This window comes from Zootoca vivipara, chromosome 2 (assembly GCF_965207765.1).
Source record: "Zootoca vivipara chromosome 2, rZooViv2.hap1.1, whole genome shotgun sequence".
NCBI lineage: Eukaryota > Metazoa > Chordata > Lepidosauria > Squamata > Lacertidae > Zootoca > Zootoca vivipara.
In genome coordinates this window covers 99,513,293-99,538,445 of record NC_142584.1, presented here as the reverse complement: position 1 = coordinate 99,538,445, position 25,153 = coordinate 99,513,293, and the positions used below count along the sequence as shown (strand labels likewise).

General features: G+C 42.3%; 1 protein-coding gene across 4 annotated transcripts in view; it reads left to right on the top strand.

Annotated features, from left to right (window-relative positions):
• PTPRG (protein tyrosine phosphatase receptor type G) overlaps positions 1-25,153 on the top strand; it is a 578,270-nt gene that overhangs the window by 534,243 nt on the left and 18,874 nt on the right. For all 4 annotated transcript variants that reach the window (XM_088662505.1, XM_035106777.3, XM_035106776.3 and 1 more), the window contains exons 15-18: positions 10,774-10,865; positions 21,511-21,607; positions 22,784-22,866; positions 23,104-23,238. In XM_088662505.1, coding sequence (XP_088518631.1) covers positions 10,774-10,865; positions 21,511-21,607; positions 22,784-22,866; positions 23,104-23,238 — 407 coding nt within the window. The remainder of the gene's footprint in view (positions 1-10,773; positions 10,866-21,510; positions 21,608-22,783; positions 22,867-23,103; positions 23,239-25,153) is intronic.

Sequence of the window (25,153 nt, the reverse complement as noted above, 5' to 3'; positions counted from 1 at the left end):
GAAAAGTTCTAGTCCAGTAACGTGGTTTTTCAAATACATATTGTTGGTTTTAATCAGATAAATAAGAGGGAACATTTTTTAAAAAACCAAGCCCCCACCTTTTGTCTTAAACAATAGAAGACAACCTCTTTTGGTTGAACATGTTTATCAGGGTCGCCCTCTAGATGTTGTTGGCCTCCAGCTCTCACAGTATGGAGGCAAAAGCTCCTTCTATAGGAGCTTCACTCTAATATAATTTCTTAATACACTTTTAATACTAAGTCGCCTGAAGGACAAGAAACTTGGAGGGAGGGAATCTAGGAGGGGGGGGACCCCAAACATACACAGTGGTCACATGGTGCTGCTTTACTGTCGTGAGCAAAATGGGAAATGGGTGGGAGAGGGAAGGGACTGGAGGTCCCACTTATACATCAATAGCTGTTTTATTCTTGCAGAGAAAGAGGCAGAATCCATATCATTACTACCTTCAAACTATAGTTGAAACCAAGCCCAATTTTAGTTAGATTAATCAAAATAATGTGCGAAGTAGCTAAAATGTTTAAATAGTCTCCCCAGATCTTCAAGCATAAGCGGGGGTTTGAGATCCAGGATAAAGTTTTCATCTTTTCTATTAAAAAAAGGGGGTCTTGATTTGAATGAATATTCTCAGTGTGTTTTCACATTAGAGGGAAGATTTTTTAACTTTCTAAAAAGTGGGAGTGTGCCCATAAGTCCAAAAAGGAAATGAGAAAACGGTTGCTTTTCATCAATACCACTGAATTGAGCCAGGAGGGATGTCAGGGGGACTCCCTACAGGGAGCCTCCCCCCCCCCCCCGTCATCCTGACCAGCACTTCGGCCAGCGACAGCACGAGCAGCGAGTCAGGAGGAGGGAATGAGGAATGGAGCGGAATGGAGAGAGGGCTCAGTGAGGTGTCTGAGCCCTGGCAACGCTATGGGGAACAGAGCGTGCAGGAGGGGCTCAGAGATGCGTCAGAGCCTTGGCTCGTGGGTCAGCGGATGAGGGCCTCAGCAAGACATCAGAGCCCAGGCGCCGCCCCAGCCAGCAAAAGGGGAGACCTCTCCTTCTGGCACCCGAACTGAGGCGCCCGCCCACATGTAGGGGTGCCCAGGCTTTTATGCTGGCCAAAAAGCAGGCGGAAGCCATTGCCGGGTTCTGAATCAGACTAGGCGGTCATGTTTTCTGTTATCTCTGCACTGTAAATAGTATGCACAATAAAGCTCTTAAAGACAGTGCGGACTGGAGCGTCTTGACTCGAGAGTAGCCCCAACAATCCCCTGACAAGTGCCAAACCAGAACTTAGAATAAAATGATAGATAGTGGAATAGTAGTTTAACCTGAATACTTTTAGATATTATTAAAATACTGTTTTTCCTCTGAAGGTGGAAAGCCATATTACAAATGTAACATAAAAACAAGGACGAAATTTTCAGCATTATTCTGTGTAATAGGAAATATTATGCCTCTTTTTTAGTGGTGATAGGTCTAACTATGACCAAGTTCTAACTATGGAAGTAAGAGCACCTTTTTGCATGCATTCTGAAGCAGCAACCTTTGTGGAACTTTTGCAGTTTCTTATACATAGGGTAGCTGTTGAGTTTTATGTATATGATACCATGACAAAATTGTGCCTTAATGCTGGGAACTCAAAAGCTCAATTCAAGCATTCAGGGCCTATGGGCACAATGTGTGAAGGGCCCAGGTGGGCTAGCAAGGCATGTACCAGCTGCATAACCCCAGCCAATGCCCAGTTGTCATCAGTCTGAAGAAGGCTCTTTTTGTGCTCGTAAGACAGGTGTTGCCAGTGAGATGTCCCATAGATGTTGTTGAACTATAACTCCCTGACCATTGGCCATATTGGCTGGGGACTTGGTAGTCCAACAACATCTAGAGGGTACCACATTGACTACCCCTTGCACTGGGTATCCTCCATGGGGATGAGGAATCCTGAGTGAACAAGGTTTACCTCCTTTTCCCGTAAACCCTATGCAGATAGAAGCAGATTGTGAGACTGTTGGCAAGTCAGCTGGGGTCATGGCTGACACGCATGTTGGCATCAAGGTGGGACAGGTCTAGCCCCTTGTGTCCCATCATGCATTCAGTACCCATAGAAACCAGATGCCTGAGTAGAACTAAAGGTGTGCATAAAGAATTTTAAAAGTGGGGGAACCCCTTCTTAGTCTGTTTGAATGGGTCCAATTAACCTCATCCTGATGCCCTTTCCACGCATCCCCACCACACCAGAAAAGGCTTCAAATTCCCTTCCCTTGAGCAATCTGCTAAGTGCTGTTTCACACCTGCCTGTCAGTTATAACTCCTTATACAGCCGTTTTTTTTGCTGAAAAGCCTTTAAAGGTTAAATGGAAAATTCTTCCTTTTGATTCACTCATACGGCTGATAAAATGATACCTCTTCTAAACTTTTTATTCCCCTTTAGAAACAGCCAGGGAGCATGAGATTATCTCCCAAGCTGTATTGATTCTGGAAGTAAAGTATAAATGACATTTTAACAAACGCCAGTTCCTTAAAGTAATCTTTATTTGCTAGCGATACCCCAGGCAGTAGTTATGAATGGATAGTTAAATATGTCCCTGTGGATCTGCACATCTATTTAACCGGGCTGGGTGGACCAATTTTCATTCTCAGTTTCAGTCATATGGTCACAATGGAAGCAGTTTTGACCATGCATATCTAAAAATGTGAAACTCCTCTGCATTCCTTTTTTAAAACAACAAACAAAAACACATTCTGTGACAGCTTTGAAGGTGCTTGACAGCTCCAAAACACATGGTGCTAATGACTGATGGTACCGTATAATAGAATTTTGCTGTTCTGCAACTGCAGCATTATTAGATACCTAGCTTTCCACGGAAGAAATTGACTTCATTTTTGACCATGAAACTGAATAGCATATAGGCATGTACTAATCTATGCCCGTTCTGTCCTGAAGCCCAGAGTTCTCATTACAATTCATAATTAACTCTACTGAGCAGTCTAGAGAACCACAGAACACCGACAGGATCATTAGCTCAGTTGCCCCTACAGCTATTACCCACTTAATATAAATCAAAAAGCATTGGTCTCATCTGGGATCATGCCCTTAGGGGGGGAGCAACTGCGTCTGGATGGCAGACTTATTAAACATTATTAAATATGCTAGCCCTTTCTGTTTCACACAGACACACACACACTTGCCATTGCTTCATTTTCTGTTTCTTAGCACAGTTCATTTTGGGTGCCTCCTAGTGATCTTTTCATGGAGCTCTTTATCACTAATCTGTAGTCATAGGTTGGGTGTGTGTGTGTGTGTGTGTGTGTGTGGATCTTGTCTGGTGCCTATCAGTCCTCGCCACCAAATAAAAGTTTACCAGAGATTCATAAAACTTGCATTAAAAAGAGAGAGAGAGATATTGCCGGTGTTGTCATTAATGTACATCTCCCAACTTCAGCCCCAAATGGAATTTAAGGGTAACCATGCATCTGAAAGTGAATCAATATGCTGTTTTCCTTCCAAAATGCTTATGAAGAGATGTCCCATTCTGCCCCTGCATGCAGAATTTTCAATTTGTGGAGTAAATAGCAGAGGAGGGCCATGTTCAGAATGTATAAGAAATATTAATCCAGTTCAGGGGCATACCCAGGATCAAAACTAGGGGGGGGGCAAGGCACGGGGCCAAGGCACGGGAGAGGAGGGGCCACAAAGTGGGAACGTGGGCGGGGCAACGGAGCCCAGGTGAAACTGACTCCGGTCTTACATAGGCGCTGCGAAGCTTTTTGCAGTCAGAGGCGCCGGGGCTCCGCTGACAGCACGCAGCCAGGGCGCTCGCTCTGGCCCGCCGGGCTGCCCCCGGTGCACTATGGACAGGACCCCGGCAGAGTGCGCAGCCGTGGGCGAGAGCGGCGCTGCTGGCAGGGCTGGTAGGCAGAGGCGGAGCACAGCGGAGCGGAGCGCGAGTTCGGAGTTCCCGCGCGCCGCGCCCTCCAGCTTTCCGTCATGCTCTCTGGTTCCCTGCCGTGCTTGGCCTTGCCGGAGGGCGTGGCAGGGGAGCTGGAGGGAGGGCGCGGTGGGTGGGAACACCGAACTCGTGCTCCACCAGGCTGTGCTCCGCCTCTGCCCACCAGCCCTGCCGGCAGCGCTGCTCTCGCCCACGGCTGTGCCGGCCCAGATTCTGGGGGGGGCAGCTGCCCCCCCTGCCCCACGCTGGGTACGCCCATGATCCAGTTTCTTCCATTTGATATTGGCTTGCCTTTTCCCCACTTCTTTTCAACAACAGTTTGAGTCATATGGGGGGGGGGACTCAGCAGCTGCTGAACCTCTGACTTAGCATGATTCAAAAAATTTCCATGACTTTCTCTTAAGTTTGCAAACAGTCCTCTGATGATGTTTCCATTATCACTGTATGTCACCATATTCATTGCTAAGGAGGAGGAGGCCAACATGTACCCAGTGCCTTTTCATATCGGGTGCTTTCTGCAAGACACAACATTCTCCCCAGTAAATGTAAATAGTTCTGGATTATTCAGGAATGACTCTCATTTCTTCCTTGCAGACTTAAAGGAGGTGGACTGAATGTCACTTTCATTTATTATTTAAAGGCGGATGTGTGCATGTGGCTTATAAATTCAGATTTCATTCAATGTGCATAATATTTGTAACTGACACATCCCTTAATAGTTGCTCTTGGCATGATGCTGTATTAGATTACACCTTGATTGAAATAGTGTCATTAATACTCACTCAGTCACAAGCACATGGTCTCTTTTCTTTCTTTCTTTTTTGTCTGCCTAAGAGTCAATTACTGCTCATGCAGATCTCTGGATCGGGACCAGTGAGGGCTCTTAATGGCACTTAAAATATTAAATTATGTGCTGAAATCTCATTGTTTTTCAATGGGATTTTGGCATAACTCGCTTTCTCCAGAATAGATTCAGTACAGTGATTGCAATCCAGTGCACAACTATGTGTGCTCATCCTACTGAAAGTCGGTGCAGTTTAGATTCATTTCACAGTTTGCTGGCTTCCAACCAATAACAACATAGTCTTTCTCTCAGCCAGTAAGTTCAATGTTGTTCAAACGTTAGTTATGGGAATGCACTCTCCGTACATTCTGCAGTGTGTTGTTATTATCTTGTGAAATAAGATTGGCTAAATTTGGGCGTTTGGAATGGAATAATGGATTCATGAAAACTCCCATAATGCATCAGTTAGGCATTATGGATACAGGCATGCATAAGTAATTGCAGGGTTGTAGCCTGTCTGAAAAGTAGTAGAATAATATAATAGTAGAGTTGGAAGAGATCCCAAGGGTGTTGTTGTTGTTGTTTAGTCGTTTAGTCGTGTCCGACTCTTCGTGACCCCATGGACCAGAGCACGCCAGGCACTCCTGTCTTCCACTGCCTCTCGCAGTTCGGTCAAAGTCATGTTCGTAGCTTTGAGAACACTGTCCAACCATCTCGTCCTCTGTCGCCCCCTTCTCCTAGTGCCCTCAATATTTCCCAACATCAGGGTCTTTTCCAAGGATTCTTCTCGTCTCATGAGGTGGCCAAAGTTCAGCTAAAGCATCCATGGCAGTAGATCCACCATTGTTCAAACATCAGTTATGGGAATTCACTGTACACTGCACGATGTGCTGTGATTATAACATAATATGATTGCAGCCAATGGAACTTGAGTTCAGTGGAACTTACTCCCTATTGTGTACATTGGATTACATAGCCTTAGACTAGTCGAAAGCAAGCACTTGGGGTTGTAAGCAACTATGGTTTACTCAAGAGTTGACCAGTTGAAATTGTGGGCCTATGTTAGTCATGCTTATTCATTTCAGTGTGCCTACTCTGAATAGGACTTACACTTTCTACAAAGTATCTGCAGCAGTTTCAGCTAACACTGCAGGCATGATTTTTAGTAAGATCCAGATTCTCATACGCTGCTCAAATGGCATTGTTGTTAATGTCTTTTTTGCATCACCAGCAAATCCCTAAACTATCACTTTCCCTTGACACTAGAATAGTCTCTTAAATCATCCACTTAACGTCTTTTAGCATGCTGTATCCCTGATCCTCCGAGCTTCTGTCTTTTCTTAGCCCTCTCCATCCCTTCCCACAGCTCTTTGGTAGAGCACATGCTTTGATCCTGGGGCCTTTTTGCAATAATTGGTACCTCCAGTAAAAGGGATCTGGTAGCAAGTTGTGCAGAAGGGACACTTTAAACATTGCCCAGATGCAGCAGAGAATGTGCATCACAAGACATAGGGAAAGGGAATGTGAGAGTCATTCGTGGTTCCCATCTTTTAGCTTAGCCTTCTTTACAAAAGTCAGGGGCAAAATAGAATGACACTGAATGGATTGTGTGTGTGTGTGTGTGTGTGTGTGTGTGTGTGTGTGTTAAAAGTAATCACTGTTGTAAACCACCTTCTTTGCATTGCACATATTTACTAAACACAAGTGTCATTATCTATTTTTGTTTATTTTACTTTTAAAGTAAGAGTTATATACTGCCGTTCATCAAAAGATCTCAGGGATGTTCACAAGATTAAAATACAATATAAATGCACAAATAATTTGTTAAAGCTGAAACAACAAAACAATAACCCCCTCCATCCATTTAAAAGGTTGTAGAATATTAATCAGACAAAGGCCTGGTTGAAGAGGAAAGTTTTTGCCTGACACCTAAAATATATATAATGAAGGTGCCAGACGAATCTCCATGGGGAGAGCATTCCACAAACGAGAGCCACTGTGCAGAAAAGGCTCATTCTCGTGTTGTCACCCTCTGGACCTCATGTGAAGGAGGAAAGTAACCCAAGATGTCTGCTCCTATAATCCACATGCTGGTTGCATTATAATATATTTCTCCTGTGATTAAGTTTTTATTCGGGGTCCTCCATGGAGGGTTCTGTTTACACTCAAACAGGAATATAAGCCCTCTGCAAATCTTCACCTCTCAAAATGGGGGAGGCTGGGAACTCATCAGGTGAGACAACATATACAAGGATACTAGGAGGTAGAGCTTGTCTGCATGGCCTAATCCAGAGGTTCTGTTTTGCATGTTCAGGCAAATGCCTGAACATACCTAGAAACTGGGACAAATGTACAATTATAATATAAACCTATACATGTGTACTCAGAAGAAAGTCCCTTTGAGTTCAATAGGACTTACTCCCCAGGTAAGTAAATATAGGATTGCTCAAGACTAGCAAGCAAGGCCACTTGCTGAAAGGCAATGTAAAGCCTTGATTTTTAACATGCCAGAATGTTTTCCCATGTGTGGATGAGGACAGGCAGACATGTTGGTAAGTAATTTAGATCTATTGAAACCAGAGAACCTTCTTAATTTTTTAATACTTATTTATCCATACTGACATGACATAAGGATGTATAAGCCTCTGAGACAGAATGCGGAAGAATTCAAAATAAATAAAATAAAAAGTATGAACAATGATTATTAACGCAAAATATATCCTCCCATTTATTAAATGTTGGGACAAGAAGGTTTTTTCCACTGTGGCACTAATGAATGCTGCCCGGTTTTAGGCAAGAAGAAAGCTAATTGCCCAAATGGGACTATGCACTGAGCAACTGTAGGTTTCCTAATTAGCCTTTATAGGATTTCATTAATCTCTTCAGTAGACTAAAAGAGGTATGGTCTCTGAAGTAAATTTTCCTGAAATGGGAAAGAAGCTTATCAGTATCCACTAGATAAGAGGTGCCTGAAAGAAGCATGTTCCTCATATGCATTAGCAGATTTTATTTGAGGAGGCATTTAGAGTGCATGAGCAAAGAATGGAGTGGAATTTTCAAACAATGACTGCATTTTTGGAATGTAGAACTTTCAAACTCTACTTCTGGCTGACTATATATTTTCCTTCAAAAGAAGGCTCCTGATATTTTCAGACTGTATGGAATAGTTGTGCAGAGAGTCCTAAACTGACGAATCACAGTGCCTCAAATTACTTTAATCTCTGGCTTTTTGAGGCATGGGGGGAAAGATTAAATGAATATGAATTGGCAGTATGTTTGCCTCAGCTGGACCTTCTGTAAGTCAGAATAAGTCATTCTGCCCCCCCTGCCCCCGGTCCATTTGAAATATCAGGATCTTTTAATTCTGGGCATTGTGGAGTTGGCCTGAAGATTATCTGAGTAACTCGTATCAGCACTGAATCACACAAACACTTAAGAGACCGGCTTGTTTCAAAGCGAAAGCTTTCAAACACTGAAAAATTTAGCTTATGCCATGCTGTGCTCTTTAGTCTACTGACAGCTTGGTAAAGATGGAAGTGGAGGTGGGATCTTCCCATCATGACGCTAAGTAGCTTCTTCCGCCAGTGTTAACTTTTTCTCTGCCGGACAATTTAACCAGAAGGAATGGGAAACTTCAGAACAAAACACCTATATGGAGATGTCATTTGCTGTGCATTTAAAAAAGAAAAGGAAAGTGAAGAAGAGATAGAGCAAGATAGGACAGACCAAGATGGGGATGGGAAAGAGGGAGGAAGAGAGCAAGAAGAACAGGAAGAAGAAATGCTCGATCGGGGAAACTCAACAGTGATTGAATACCTTTCAGATACAGAAGATCCATATAATTTGTTACCAGGTGATGGCTTGATTGATTCATTGTTTCATTAAACAGAGGTTGTAGTCTACCTTTGACTTTAGTTCATCCTTTTCGCTGATATACCAAAACATCTGGGAAGAGTGCAGGAGTCTATAGTCTTAAATACAGTGGTGCCTCGCTTAACGAACGCCCTGTAAGATGAAATTTTCGCTTAAAGAAAGGATTTTTCTGGCGGAGGTTGCCTCGCTAGACGAATTCGTTTTATGAAAAATTCGTCTAGCGAATCGCGGTTTCCCATAGGAATGCATTGAAATTCAATTAATGCATTCCTATGGGCAAAAAAATAAATTAAAAAATTTCAATGCATTCCTATGGGATTCGCTAGACGAATTTTTCGTTATAAGAATAGACCCGTGGAACGAATTAAATTCATCTAGCGAGGCACCACTGTATCCCAAAGTAGAGATAGTTGCTGGACTCTTCAAAGTTGGATTTTTCCCATTCCAATAATTTTCAAGCCTTCAGTTGAGCAAATTTTTCTTGGTATTCCTGCATGCTCTACATCAAGTGCAAAAGATTATTATGGGCTCATTCCCCAAAGGACAGAACAAAAATGGCATACTGCGAGAGCCAATCCTCCTCCTTGTTTTAACATATATAGTTTATCTCATTAATTAGATACATTGCAAAACTGTGATTTAGAGTTAAATATGCTAAAACTGTAGATTGGGACTAAATACTGTAACTGATCCTGGGAATTTTTGGGGGGGGGGATTATTCACTGTGTCAGAAATTATCTTCTCATGAAAGTAGCATAGGAATTCGTTCACTTTCAGAGACATTAGTTGTATTGGAAAATATATTATTACAACCTACCTGTGGATGAGAGTTAATTCTTCTGCTAACCATACAGTCGTACCTCAGAAATTGAACAGAATCCGTTCCGGAAGTCTGTTTGGCTTCTGAAATGTTTAACTTCCAAAGCACGGCTTCTAATTGGCTGCAGGAAGCTGCTGCAGCCAATTGGAAGCCCCGTTGGATGTTCGGCTTCCAAAAGAATGTTCGAAAACCAGAACACTCACTTCTGGTTTTTGATCATTCGGGAACCAGAATGTTCAACTCCCAAGCCATTAGGCAGCCAAGGTATGACTATACTTACATTGCTATGATATTGTAATAAACACTATACTAGAGGGAGAGACTTACTGTCAGGTTTAATCTCAAAAATTCCCTGGATTTTGCAGCGGTATTCTATTAGCATATCTAGAGAAAATTCAAGAAGTTACCATGAAGTGCGGGCCAGGCAAAAGTAAGCATAAATGTACATTTTGCATGGATCATACCAATCTATAAATTGTTGACTTAGCCTTAAAACAACCACAGAACACAATCAACCAAAATGTTCCCATGGGCAAACCTTTTTGGCTGTTCCATGTATCACAGTAGCAGAAGTCGGAGGTAGTAGAACTGATAACAATAATAGTTTAGAATTCAAAGTCCTCTTTATTGTTTGTCAGAATATTTTCATATTGCAAAATGTTAAGCTAGACCAAATACATACATAAATGTGTGTAACGATATCTATGACATAGAGCCAAAGCAAGGCAATTTGCCCTACTCATAATTTGCATTATCTGTGATCAGGCACACAGCAAAGGTAGTAGTTATGCTGTGATTTCTCAGCTATTCTGCAGTTAAACCCATCCACTACAAATATATTCCTGGAGCTCAATTCAGCTCAACTCCCCATTTATGTGGGGGTTATGTTCCAAGGCACTGCACGTTTAAGTGAAATTGCGTATAGTGTGAACACCATTGAAAAAGCCTGCAAAAACCCTCTAACCCTTTGGAAACCCTTTAAAAAACCATCAGCAACCTGCCCAAGGTCACTTTGTTTCCTGTGCATTCATGGGTGTTCTTTATTCATAAATTGGAAATAAAGCAACCATTTCTGGTCAGCAGGATCAATTAAATGAAAACTTGACTAAACAGCAGCAACATGGTGGTCACTTAGTGCTGGATAAAAGTGATAATACAGAAATTGAGCACTAAGTTTGCATCAACATCTGGGGCCAGTATCAGCTGCGAAGGCATGTGAAACAATCTTCGCACACTGTTTGTTAGCATCTAGGCAGAGATGTTATTGCCTAACTTTATAGGACAATTGTTATTGTTAGAAAATATTAATTGTAGAGCTGAGTATCTTTTTCATTTTTCAGATGACATGGAAGCTATTCCTGTCAAACAGTTCGTTAAGCATATCAGTGAACTGTACACCAACAACCAGCATGGATTCTCAGAAGACTTTGAGGTACGTGTTTACAGCCTTAAGCGCTGGAAGTGTCTCTGTGGTGTTTAATTTAAATGTCTCAAGCAGCCTTGGAAGAGCGAAGGCCCAACTGCACTCAAGTGATCCTCTGAATAGAAGGGACTGCACAAGAGAGAGGGGTGTTTTTAATATAACGAGAAGGGTTGCAGAAGTCCTAATGCCTGTGAGCATCTGCTGATTGGGATGGAGGAAGAATGGAAGGCAAGGCAGCCTGAAGTCTGTAATGAACAGTTGGATTTGGGATGGAGGCTGCACCAGGTTCGGTGGGGTTTCTTGAACCTTGTAACTGCTAGCCTCGTAGTAGACAAGCAAGGAGGAAAGACCGTTTTTACTTACCTTTTCCCAGTGGTCCCCCGTATCACTTCGTCTCCCGTTTTTCTCCGTTATTTTCTCCTGCCGGCGGCCATTTTTTTTCTTTCCGATTTGCCCTTCTATGGGCACCAAAAATGGCCGGCACCGGCTTCAAAAGTCGCATCTACGCATGTCCGGAAGTGCATAGACGCGACTTCCGGTGTCGGCGGCAGCCATTTTTGGTGCCCATAGATGGGCGGAGCGACACCGGAAGTTGCGTCGACACACTTCCTGACATGCGTACAAGCGACTTTCGAAGCCAGCAGCGGCCATTTTTGGTGCCCATAGAAGGGCAAAGCAACACTGGAAGTTACGTCGACGCAACTTCCGGTGTCACACGGCTGCCGGTCCCGGATTCTGCAGTTCGGGACTTGGAAGGTAAGCCTAATGGGCCCTGTGAGCCCTGTGCTAGGACTTCCGTTTGCACAACAGGGCTTTGAAGATGGCTCAGAAACACGCCGCCACACTAAAGGACTGACTCCTTGCAAATTCAGAACAAATATTGCATGGCACCTGTAGAAGTGCAAGTTCCACACATCGAAGTGATTGTAAGGGGTAACTTGTTTTGTGATTGTAAACAAATCCCCCCCCCCCCGTTTTTATTATTATATTGTTGTAACCTGTCCAGGGACCTTATGGTGAAGGCTGGGTAAGAAATCTTATAAATATAAAAACTGTGATAACAGTAAAATGGAGAGCTCAGTATTAGGGCCTGAAACAGAAAGAATGGCAGTGGAAGAAGACGTTTAAATACTGGAATGCTGATAGCTGTGCAGCTGTGTGCGCAACCAATTCACAGTCGCGGGCGCTCTGTGGGTTTACAGGCCCATGTGGCTTACATAAACACAGTTTCGTGCTTAATGAGGGTGGCAGACTCAGGCTCTAATAAGCTAAAATAGTTATTCCAAAAGCCAGTATTAACCGTTCTGCTTCCCCGCATTCCTTTCAGCCTGATCACAGTGGGGCTTTGAAAGTACTGTCAGAAAGGAGGGCTCTCCCAGCCCTCTCAGCCAAAAATAGTGTGCAGCTGTTGTGCCACCTCGCCAGGGTGAGAGGAGAGAAATATGGTTTGGGGGCCATGACATGCTTTAGCAACCAAGTATTAAAAATGGCGTGACTGAGTCATAAAAAGCAGCTGTATTTACTAATAAGATACTGGCACAAAATGGCTGCTTTGATGCTGAACACCCTTTCCCTCGGTGTAACAAAGCTAAGGCTGCAGCCGTTTTCTTCAGCACGGCCCTTTCAAGCCTCTTATTGCTGCCCTTTTGGTAATAGCCTTTGCAATGAGGCACACTGTCTGATAATTCAAAAACCGAACCAAAATAAAGGGGGGGGGAACCCTATTGTGCCAATCATAAGCATTTCGTATTCATGAGGACAGCGGCTGTGCGAGGTGTTAAAAGTGATTTAGTTAAATTGACTGTTGGCTGGATGACTGAACAGGGATATTGAGGCATTTAACAATGTTGATGGTATTCAGGACAAACATTTATCCTCGGGAGAGCAGAATTTGATGGGAATGATCAAATGCAATGCCGTCTCCTCAATTATTTATGAATTGAGACCCCAGTGCTATTCATCACAGCTGGTTTTGACACCATTTAATTATTCAAAATAATCAGCTACACATCTGTAAACTTGCACTGACTTAAAGTAGGCTTTGCTTCATCTGTCTCTGAAATCGCTGCCATTAACAAAAAGCGAGGCAGCTTCTGTCTGCATTGTGCACCAGAGGGATATATCCCTGAAATAGCCTTTCAGAATGCTTCAGAATGCTCTTGTTGCCTCTTACTTACCCGGTAAATATTGTTTTGCCTATTAGTTTTCATTTCTGAAATTGGGTATCTCTTTTAAAGGGAAGTATAATAATTTTAAAACTGTAATTTCAAAGCCCAAACCTCTTCACTCCCACAAAGTATATAATAATAATAATAATAATAATAATAATAATAATAATAATAATAGTAATAATAATAGTTACAGGTAGGTAGCCGTGTTGGTCTGAGTCGAAACAAAATAAAAAAATTCCTTCAGTAGCACAAAAGCTCATACCAAAATAAAAACTTAGTTGGTCTTTAAGGTGCTACTGAAGGATTTTTTATTTAATAATAATAATTAATAAAATAATAAATTATTATTATTATTATTATTATTATTATTATTATTATTATTATTATTATTTATTTGTACCCCGCCTCTGGGCGGCTTCCAACAACAGCAAAAATACATTAAAATGTCGCACATTAAAAACTTCCCTGAACAAGGCTGCCTTCAGATGTCTTCTGTATGTCAGGTAGTTATTTATCTCTTTGACATCTGATGGGAAGGAGTTCTACAGGGTGGGCGCCACTACTGAGAAGGCCCTCTGCCTGGTTCCCTGTAGCTATGTGGAATGATCCCATAAGGAATTTGCATAAGCCAATGTGGTGCCCTCCATATGTTGTTGTGCTACAACTCCCATCATCCCTGATCATTGGCCGTACTGGCCAGGGCTTCCGGGAATTGTTGGCTATCCTTCATTTGTTGTTGTTTAGTCGTGTCTGACTCTTCGTGACCACATGGATCAGAGCATACCAGGCACTCCTGTCTTCCACTGCCTTCCACAGTTTGGTCAGACTCATGTTAGTAGCTTCGAAAATACTGTCCAACCATCTCGTCCTCTGTCGTCCCCTTCTCCTTGTGCCCTCAATCTTTTGGTGTACAGGGTTGGTGTACAGGACTGAAATAGGAAAAAAGGAGGAAATTGGAAGAAAAAAACATGGCATGGATGGTTCTACTATCATGCAAACTTGTGTCTCCTCTCGGGATCATTTGGCAGACATTTCCTCCTTCCTCATAAAGCATGATAGGGGGAAAAAGCATGATAGAATGTTCTGTGTCCTAGATTTACTCTCAACAGCTTAAAACTTAACAGAGTAGTGGTAGAATGTTTGTCTTTATTTGGTGCTCCACTGCTTCTCCGGCTCTCTAACTTAAAAGTTATGTTTTATTTGTTTCATGTATTACTGAGCCTCAATATTTTCTGCCTGCATTTTGGCAACCTAGTAGATGATTTGGGCATTCATGCCATTAGGGAGTTTAAATGTAAGAAGACTCTTCAACCCTCCCCATCTTCCCCTTTGGGAACTTTAAGCAGGCTTTTACTTGAATATTGGGAGGAGGAGGTTGTTCTTAGTTCTGTCCTTCACGTCTCATGAAAGAGGATTAAGCAAGGAAATCCCCAAAGTGCTGGCATGGAATGTTTATAATAGCATAATATGTATTGGATTTTGGAACTCATACAATTTTGTTTGCCTCAAATTCATTAGTGCATCTCTGCTGCTAGAAAGATTAGCAGTAGTGAATATAATCTCCCTAGCCTTGTCTGTTCCCTGTGGAAACACAAGGGTTGTGATCCTGCCCCCAACTTGGAATTTGACCCCAAAACAAGCAATGCAGCTTCCCCCCCCCACACACATATTCAAAAAACTTCAATGTCTCTCCCCCCCTCCAATGCTAAGAAAACAGCCATAAGTGCACAAAATCTGGTGGAAGAATTCTGCACTTGCTAGCTTCCACGGGAGCAATAGTTTTATGGCTCACTAATTCTTTAAAAAAGAAACCAATACCAGGATTCTTACAGATTTCCCCCAAAGAGTGGTGGCTAAAAGAGAATGCTGCTCATAAGCATGCCCACGGTGCTTCAGAAAAGAGTTGGAAAACTTCTAGCATTCTCGTTGTTGAACTTTCACTCCCATCAGCCCCAGCCAGCCCAGCCAATGGTCAAGGATGAGACAGTGGCAGTACAACAAACTTTGGAGGGCACCCTGCTTCAGACCATTCAAAATCCTTCACATACATTATCTCAGCACTCCTTGCAACATCCCTGTAAGTTAACGTTAGTATCTCCTCCCCATTGTAGTGAGGGAAGAATGTTATAAAGCTGAGAGATTAAACAACTTCATTTTAAAAATGAGTTTATTCAAGACTTTTAACTGCTATTGTTAAAATGGAATCTATAAACAGGGTGTATACCTCTGATTATGAGGTGTTGAGTACAAAGGGATGGGGACTGTCTCCATCTATCCCTCTGCTTGTTTCACAAGGGCATCTGGATGGTATGCTACTGAAAACATAGGCTGGACAGAACAGACTTCAGTCTGATCCAACAAGGTGTGGATGTCATTAAATACCCTTACCCATCTTCATCATTCGCACGCTCCCAAACCCAACTTGCTTAGCTGTAACATTATTCCAACTGCACTCACTTGCTACTTCCATTGTAGAGTCATTGTTGTGTTGTCTTATTTTCTACAGACACCATGGAGGTGTTACAAATTCTGGAAAAGAGCATAGGGTATGTGTGTGTGTGTGTGTGTGTGGCAGAAAGGGCAAGTGTGCCAGTTTTCCCCTCCCTCCAGCATAGTTTCCATTGCCTACCAACTTAGAAGAGGCAACTGTCTACAGCAGGTATATTTTTTTTATTCATGGGTTCTTCCTGGGCGTTTGGAAACCCCAATTTCCCAAAACATGCAAGAAGCCTCCCTAGATATAAGAAACTACCTGATGCAGTCAGTCACCCTCTACACGTTGGAAGGCAAGAAAAACAGTGATGGGGGAGGGCATTCTCACACACCTCTCACATTTTTTCTTCCCAGGATTTGTAACACCTGTACAGAGCTACAATTCTCCCTAAGTATCAGACAGAAAAGAAAGCCCTATGAGAAGCTAGCTCTCACCTGGGCTGGGCTTGATCGCTTTTGCTAATCCACCCTCGTTTAGCCCCAACCCTTTCTTTGCTTTGCCATTAAACTTGTTGCAGCTTTACAAGCTTGGCTTTAGTTTGAATTAGGTCTTGCTGGGCCACAGAGGCCCGTAGAAGAGACTCTTGCACTTTGCATTTATTTATTAAGTGGTTTCCGAAATTTCCAAATAGCCTTTCTACAGTTCAGTGCACAAGAAAGCAAACAGAACCTTGTTGCATAGCTACAAATTGGAGAGGGAAACATTTGCATGTTCTTACAAGTATAGATTTTACTGCCTTTTTCTTCTTCTCAGAGTTCTTTTCAATTGACAGGGAAACCATATTATGATGTTGCTCTCAGGGTTGTAACTTGTTCACTTGTCTGAAGTTATATCAGAATGTCTATGCAATCAGCCATTCCGGAGCAATTTCTAGCTCATTATGTTGGATTATCAGACGTGTAGCAATTGGATTTTACACATAAATTCAGCGAAAGAATATTTGAAGTTTATAAAACTAATCAGCAACTTGTTTCAGAGGGACACTGAAAATGAATGAGTCATTAAACCTGGATGTATTAAATCCCAATCAGTGGTAGCACGGACAATATAATTAAAAGCTAAATTAGCCATAATGACACAGAAGAGTTTTAACTGTGACTAAAGGTTGATTAAAACCAAGTGTGTTGGAGTCCAGAGTTGCCGACAATACATTCCAGTGGACAAAATAATAAGAACCGTAACCGTTTATCTTTAAACAAAATTAGCGTTCTGGGAAGTTAAACACAGAGAATGTCATATGAACCAGTGAGACAAAAAAAATTGAATAAGGAAAAAGAATGATCTAGTGCAGGCATCCCCAAACTGCGGCCCTCCAGATGTTTTGGTCTACAACTCCCATGATCCCTAGCTAACAGGATCAGTGGTCAGGGATGATGGGAATTGTAGTCCAAAACATCTGGAGGGCCGAAGTTTGGGGATGCCTGCACTAGATCATTCTTTTTCCTTATTCAAGCATTCCTTGATGCTCTGCTGCAGTTTCCCGCCTTTTTCCTCTGACCCTTCTGGGTACTGCTTGCCTGATAGCAATGGCCTCTTTGCCTGTATTGGAGGCAGGCAGGTAGGACTTCCTTCCAAGCCATAGCAAAACTTTTGGACTGAGATTGACTGAGTAGTGCAGAAAACTGACTGGCCAAAGAACGGGAGATTGGCAGAAAGGTCTCCCTTATCCTTCTACATTCAAATGGATTATGGAAGGATGTATGGGACAGGAAAGTGTGTAGCTTTGAGCTTCTGAGGGAAACTTTTTAACTTCATAGGACTACGCCCTGGTCATTCTAATGAACCAACCTCAACTGAGCTTAATCAAGGAGTAGAGAAATGAAGAATGAGGGAAACGCAACAAACTAAGCTACAGCAATGACAGTTCACTTTTTGTAGTCATTTCAAAGGTATCTGCTCAGTTAACAATGTAAACTTGCAGGGTCCTCATCTGCATCGGGCCATTCTGTGCATACTGCACATACCGTACAAATAAATCTGCCACTGAACTGAGGCTGCAGTACAGCGGACAAAACCATAAACCCTAAGCATCAGTAAGGTTAATTAAAGTTACTGACCTTAGAAACCAGTCCCACCTGAAAGGTCCTTCAAGATGTAATGGCAACTGATCCAATTTATGTGCATTATGTAAATTTATGGTAGGTCATTCAATAGCAGGGACTGAATTCTATTCCTAATATGCTAGCGTGTCTCTCTCTTTTTTTAAAGCAAGTTTGAACCCTCACTGGCTTCATGTTTCTTCTACAGTACACGCTAAGATAAAGTTGGATCACTATTTTTTTCATAGAATGTCATTAAATTGTACTGGAGACTTTCATTTTCAGTCTATAAAGCAGAGTAGCCAATGTTGTGCCCTCCAGATGTTGTTGAACAGCCCTCCCATCAACCCCAGCTTGTGTGGATAATGGGACATCCGGACGGCACTGTTGGTTACTCCTGTTGTAAAGTGTCACACACATTTGATGGTGCTCTTTCTGATGATGATTGCATCATCATCAGAATCTGCAGATCTTATAGAACCATGTAAAAAGTGGGAGGGTAGTGAAAAAACACTGTGATTAATAGTTGATAATTAAAAATATCCTTTGGATTGAATCACTGAATCCTTCCTCTGCTGAACTACTGGTGTGAAAACATCATTCTAGAATATATAACTAGTGACATTTCTGTCAATTATTCCATGTAAGGATTAGACCTGATACCCCATTCAGCTTCTTTGTTTGTTCTTTATTTCTTCTGGACAACTATGGGGATTTGCTTACCATAAAAAAAAGAATGCCACTGATTTATGAGTCTAAATGCCTCTAATTATATTTGGACTTGTGATATTTTGGATTTCCGAAAAATGTAAATGTTTTGGGGCAAGATAGGAGGGTGGGCAATGAATTGGTTTGTCACTTCTTTATGACAGTTTTGTATTAATCTTGCACTCTGCCTACATCTGCAGTTTCACTAACATTTCTCGTGATCATTTTCTCTGTCACTTAGCTCCTACTCCATCATTGCAGCAGCTGTGCTGTTCTAATGACTTCCCTTATTAGGATGCTCCCGTATTAACACGTGAAGCCTGGGGTATGAAACAGTGTGGCATCTTGTAACCCTTGGGAGGACGGGGGAAACGGATGGCACTGACGGCACCCTGCAGAAGTAGCTTTTGGATAAAATTCAGCTAAATACATTGAGAAAATGCCCTAGAAAGAAGCAACAATGTTACATTATTGTAAAAAAGATCTTTAAAATGTAATTAGGACACTTAAAATAAATGGCACAATTGACATTTCTGACTAAGAGGACAGTATAATCACTGTGTTGTCCAACTTAACACTTTTCGATACTATTTAATATCAAAATGTTAACATATTTTAATTATTATTTAAAGTTACAAAAAACCATTGAAGACAAGACAGTGCCTACAAAGTAAACACTGACTTTAATGTGGAATGTGATAAACAAGAAATCACTCAAATCTTAAGGGGGAAGTGAAACTAACACGTGCGTGTGTGTATATATGTTGGCATCTGTCTGTCTAGAGACAATGGAGGAGTACGCCTTTGGAGGTGAAGTCAAACTGTTGGAAGGTTACAGTGCCTGCTGTGGCTGTATATATTTGAGTTGTCACAATGGGTGGTTCAATTATGCTGAAGTGCTGATTTTGATTATTTTGCATGATTTACTTCACTTTCCCCCCTTTGTTGTCTATTTTGGTGAATAACTCTAATGATACATTGGGACCTTTGTTTACATTGGGCCCCTGTGAAACACTGTAAATTCAGTCTGTTCTAAACTGCAAGTACTTCTTCAATAATATGCTTATGTGCATTTAACTTGTGGATTCGGCTTTACGTGCTTGGCAAACAATTTTTTTACAAAAATTAGAATCATAGAATCATAGAGTTGGAAGAGACCACAAGGGCCATCCATTCCAACCCCCTGCCAAGCAGGAAACACAATCAAAGCATTCTTGACATATGCCTGTCAAGCCTCTGCTTAAAGACCTCCAAAGAAGGAGACTCCACCACACTCCTTGGTAGCAAATTCCACTGCTGAACAGCTCTTACTGTCAGGAAGTTCTTCCTTTTTTTTTTTTTTTAAAAAATATTTTTATTAATTTTCCAATTAAAACCAATTATATCACATTCAATATTTCAAATTATACACATATATATATCAATCAAACCGAATGTTATGCCAAATCATCTAAATAATTTATTTTTGGGTTCCCATGCTTCAAGAAATTGGGAATTCCTCGCAACTGTCCACTGCCGTCTTATTTCTAAAGTTCAAATCGTCCTCCAAGCTCATAATATTCCAAATCTTCCCCTTACAGTCACCTAGATGTTTTCCACTTTCATCCAATTGTTCCAGCTGCTGAGATAAATGTCAAACGAAGTTTCACAGATGTTCTTTCTCCTGTGTGAGTTAATCAGTCCAGCCTCCCCATAAATCTTCTTAGTGGAGCTCCCTGTTGCGACGGAGTAGCAGCGCCATCTTAAAAGGCTCAAATCACTTTCATTTTCTCTCATAGCCATGAAGATTTACGATTTATTTATCTTTATAGAATTTACAGCTTTTTCAGGCAGGAGACCCAAACATCCAACCATGAACTCTTGGTAAATTAATGGATCTCCTTGCCCTATAGCTGAACTTAGCTTCAGGTCGCTGCTCCAATTTAAAGTGCGTCACAGCTCATAAATCCTCCGAACGCGTCCAGAACTCCTTCCGTCTGACTAGGGGGGGGCTTTTCTCATCGGCAACTTCACATCTTTAAGAAATATGCTCAGTAACAACAGCTATAAAGTTCAACTCACACAGTCTTTTGCTTCTCTTTCGCTCCAAACAAGCCAGGACATCGCGTCCGGGAAGATACGAGGCAACAATATGAAGAAAAAATAAAAACTTGCTTCCCTTATCGCTCCGTCCCCATCAATCCTTCTTCCAGATGCCGTACATTCTTTGACTCCTCTCGCTCAGCAGCATAAAATTCTCAGCAGTAAACAGCGCTTCTTCCCCTCCTTCTGAAGTATGTCCATAGATTTAAGCCTAATTATCTTCTTTAACCATGGAAATCCCCGCCATGCAGATTAGCGTCCGGGAGTCCTGGCCGTCGTAAGTGCTCAGCCCAAGCTCCCCCCACTCCAAAAACAGTCGGAGTGGGTCTGGGGGCATCGCGGGCCAGCGGCCCCTCTCCGTAACCCCCGGAGAGGGTAGGGGGTTGCCATTTACTCCCCTAGCAACCGCCAAATTCCTTACGAAGGTCAGAGAGATGGAAAACAGGTCCGCCATTCCTGCAGGCGGAAACCGGAACCAGGAAGTTCTTCCTAATGTTTAGGTGGAATCGTCTTTCTTGAAGTTTGAATCCATTGCTCCGTGTTAATTAAAAAGGGTCAAAAAAACGGACGGGCATCTAGGGGAAAAGACTTCTGCAATCCTACTTGCCATTGCACCCAATGTGTTTTGACTATTCACGTTTTTGGCTCTAGGGGTGATCCCCCAGAATGTAACCCCCCTATAACCCCCCTTACCGTACTGCTTTGTATTTCCTAGGTAGGCACTCACTCCTCTCCCAGACCTAGGGAGTTATGACTATGAGTTGCTATTTTGGCTATGTTTTTTCCTGCATCTGAAAGTGCTCTAATTACAATTAAGCCTTGGGCAAATGGCTAGCAAAAGGCCTGTGACCACATTGGTATCGCTTTCTGGCTGCTATTAAGGGAGCTCTAGGTAGATGGGAAAGCGGTGGGTGGGTGGAGGGTTGCACCACAATGAATTGTAATCACCATGGACTTATATCAGATACTGGGAACCAGGCAATATCCTTAATAGAACTGGGATATGTTTAAGCAGTGTTATGCTGAAAGAATTCTCATGGGCGAAGAGAATCAATTACACCCACCATTTCAATGTGTTCTGAATGAGCTGCTTGCAAAATGAGACAGACAAAATGCTTTGCACTCATCTGCCTTTTTCAATGTAATTGTTTTCTTAACAGGAAGTGCAGCGTTGTACATCCGACATGAACATCACCGCTGAACATTCCAATCACCCCGACAACAAGCACAAAAACAGATACATCAACATTTTAGCATGTGAGTAGTAAAGGCCTTAAGAGACAACAGCAACCAAAAGTGTCCACTTTATACTACTGGCGTAAGAATGCCTGTCTGCTCAGCATGAGGTTAGTCAGAGTGACAAAAGTTCGTTTTCATCCAAGGGACAAGATGCCCCTGTTAGGTATGTTTTCTGAGAGGACTGATGTTGACAGTCTGACATTAGATACTTGTGGGTTTTGCTTAGAAAGTAGCAATCCTGCCTAAAGATTTCGCAGCTGAATGTTTCAGCCTAAATTACTGTCTGATCTAGGTATGCTAATCTCTGAAAAGCGACTTAAGGGAAGTACATAATTGACAACCCTTGCTAGTTCCATTCTCTCCCAGGCTTGCTAATGAGTTTGTCACTTTTCCAAGTGGAAAGAAACAAACCCAGAACTTTTTGATCCCTTAGCTGACCATTTCTGCCACTTTTTTTTCTGGACAGCAAATTATTTTACTGGTGCAGTTGAGACTGGAAGAAGTTTTGTGATCTTCAAATGAAGGGCAGCATATAAATTTAATAAGTAGTAATAAGAATCATTAATAAGTAATAAGAATCATTAATAAGTAGTAATAAGAATCATTGAGGGACCCAGGTGGCGCTGTGGGTTAAACCACTGAGCCTAGGGCTTGCTGATCAGAAGGTCGGTGGTTCGAATCCCTGTGACGGGGTGAGCTCCCGTTGCTTGGTCCCAGCTCCTGCCAACCTAGCAGTTCGAAAGCACGTCAAAATGCAAGTAGATAAATAGGAACCGCTACAGCGGGAAGGTAAACGGAGTTTCCGTGTGCTGCTCTGGTTTGCCAGAAGCGGCTTCATCATGCTGGCCACTTGACCTGGAAGCTATACGCCGGCTCCCTCGGCCAATAATGCGAGATGAGCGCGCAACCCCAGAGTCGGTCATGACTGGACCTAATGGTCAGGGGTCCCTTTACCTTTACCTTTAATAAGAATCATTAGGGAAAGAATGGTTTAGCCCCGAAAGAGCCAATGAAGGTTTCCTCCAGATGTTGGACTCCCAGCAGCCCTGGACATTTGCCATTCACGCTAGTTGGAGCTGATGAGAGTTGTGCTTATTAGTTTTCTGGTTAGGGAATTGTCCTTTTAAGAAATCCATAGTTTTAATATCCTAATATGTTTTCCTGTTTTGTGCCTGTTTGTTATCTTTCCTGAAGATGATCACAGTAGAGTGAAGCTAAGACCTTTGCCGGGAAAAGACTCGAAGCACAGTGACTACATTAATGCCAATTATGTTGATGTAAGTTGTTTTTTGCTCTCGTCTCTCTTTTGAGAAACACTGTCCTACAAAAGAAATAGAAACCATTAGTACTTGTAGAATGTTGTTGTTTTTTTGCTGTTGTTTTGTTGACTAACTTTAGCTCCAGACTCCTCAAACATTCAGCAGGAAAGGCATCTCACACTGCAATATATACATTATTAATATGACTGCCATGCAGATACTTTATCTTGCTTTGCATTATGGTTTTCTTTGAAGGGTTACAACAAAGCGAAAGCCTACATTGCCACCCAAGGACCTTTAAAGTCTACATTTGAAGATTTCTGGAGAATGATTTGGGAGCAAAACACTGGAATTATCATCATGATTACAAACCTTGTGGAAAAAGGAAGAGTAAGGGCAATGCAGTTTTTCACTAGCTACTTTTCTCGCCGTGATTATGTGATCTTTCTTCAGAATCATTAAGGAGTACAATTGGTTCCATTAACTGTCATGTACACTATAAATTGCTGTAATCCAAAGGGGATTATATAATACTGTAAGAGTAAGGGGGTGGATGTGGTGGTAGTGATGCTTGAAGCCTTGCTTCTAGCAGCGATAGGTCACAGAGGTCTGGGGAAGCAGAAGGCTGACACTGGCTGAGCTGATCATGTCCACCTAGAGAAAGAGGAGTCAAAGAAGGTTCCTGAGAAGGGCATGGGAAACCAAGTTTGGAAGAGGGAGAGCATCAGAAGAATTCTCTGTCATCAGTATTACCATACTTCATAGCTGCCAAGTACCCTGTTTTCCCCGGGAAACCCCCGTTTTTACTTACCTTTACCTTTTCCCGGTGGTCCCCCATATCACTTCGTCTCCCGTTTTTCTTCGTTATTTTCTCCTGCCGGCGGCCATTTTTTTCTTTATGATTTGCCCTTCTATGGTCACCAAAAATGGCCGCTGCAGGCTTCAAAAGTCGCATCTACGCATGTCCGGAAGTACATAGACGCGACCTCCGGTGTCGGCGGTGGCCATTTTTGGTGCCCATATATGGGCGGAGCGACACCGGAAGTTGCGTCGACACACTTCCTGACATGCGTACAAGTGACTTTCAAAGCGGGCGGCGGCCATTTTTGGTGCCCATAGAAGGGCAAAGCGACACCGGAAGTTACGTCGATGCAACTTCCGGTGTCACATGGCTGCCGGTCCCGGATTCTGCAGTCCGGGACTTGGAAGGTAAGCTATACTTATATGTATGCCATGATTCCATAAAAATTATTCTCAGAGCAGTTTCAAATAGCAGCATGAACAACATAGCGAAGTTAAACAACAATAATGCCAACAATATATAAAAATGCAACATCAATAAAAATTAAAACACGCTATCAGTAATACATACCAAACAGTATATCAGACAGTCAATATAATAAACACAACAGTATTTAGTACAAAATAGCAGTATTTGGTACATATTTGAATAGATACAGGAACCTGTGGATAAGCACCAGTTCCTTAATAGAACAGTATAAAAAAATCACAACATCCAGCTGAACACAGCTTCAGCACCCCAAAGTGGTAACCAAAAGTACACAAATGCCCAGTACCTTGGTGAACCTACTCTCCCAGTCAACATACCATAGGAAAAACAAACAAACAAACAAAACACCTTAAAGCTGCTTAGAGCAATCTGAGGGTTGTTGTTTTTTAATGCAGGAAATTAGCCAGATCCAGAACACTCTAAAAAGACCAATCCTCATGCTACAAGCCAGGCAAGAGACTGAAATGAGGTCAACACTAGCACTCATGCTATCAGCAATAAGAAAAGGGATCATGGTCCAAGCATTATTTTAGGGTGCCCAGTACAAACTTGCACTGCAGACCCCCTGCCACAAACATACTACGATCCCAACCCATACATAGAATAGCATTCCTTCAGTAGCACCTTAAAGACCAACTAAGTTTTTATTTTGGTATGAGCTTTCGTGTGCATGCACACTTCTTCAGATACACTTGAAACAGAAGTGTCAGACCCTTATATATATACAGAGGGTGGAGGGGGTGGGTGGGAATGGGTGATGGGCTGATGGGATTCAACAAAAGGCCAAGAAAACGAGAAGCACTCGCTTTTGCAATTCAACTAAGAGATGGCACAAAGGGGAGGCAACTTTTAGGTGCAGCTTTCCACCACTCTAGCTGCTGATGGAATATGGCTCTGCTGCTCTGTCTTTCACACTCACTCCCTGTGTGGCAGGAAAGGTAACTGGGGCCAGGGCACTCCAGATGACAAGCGCTTCCCTGCATTCTCAACTGGCCCATCAGCTGAAAAGCTGTA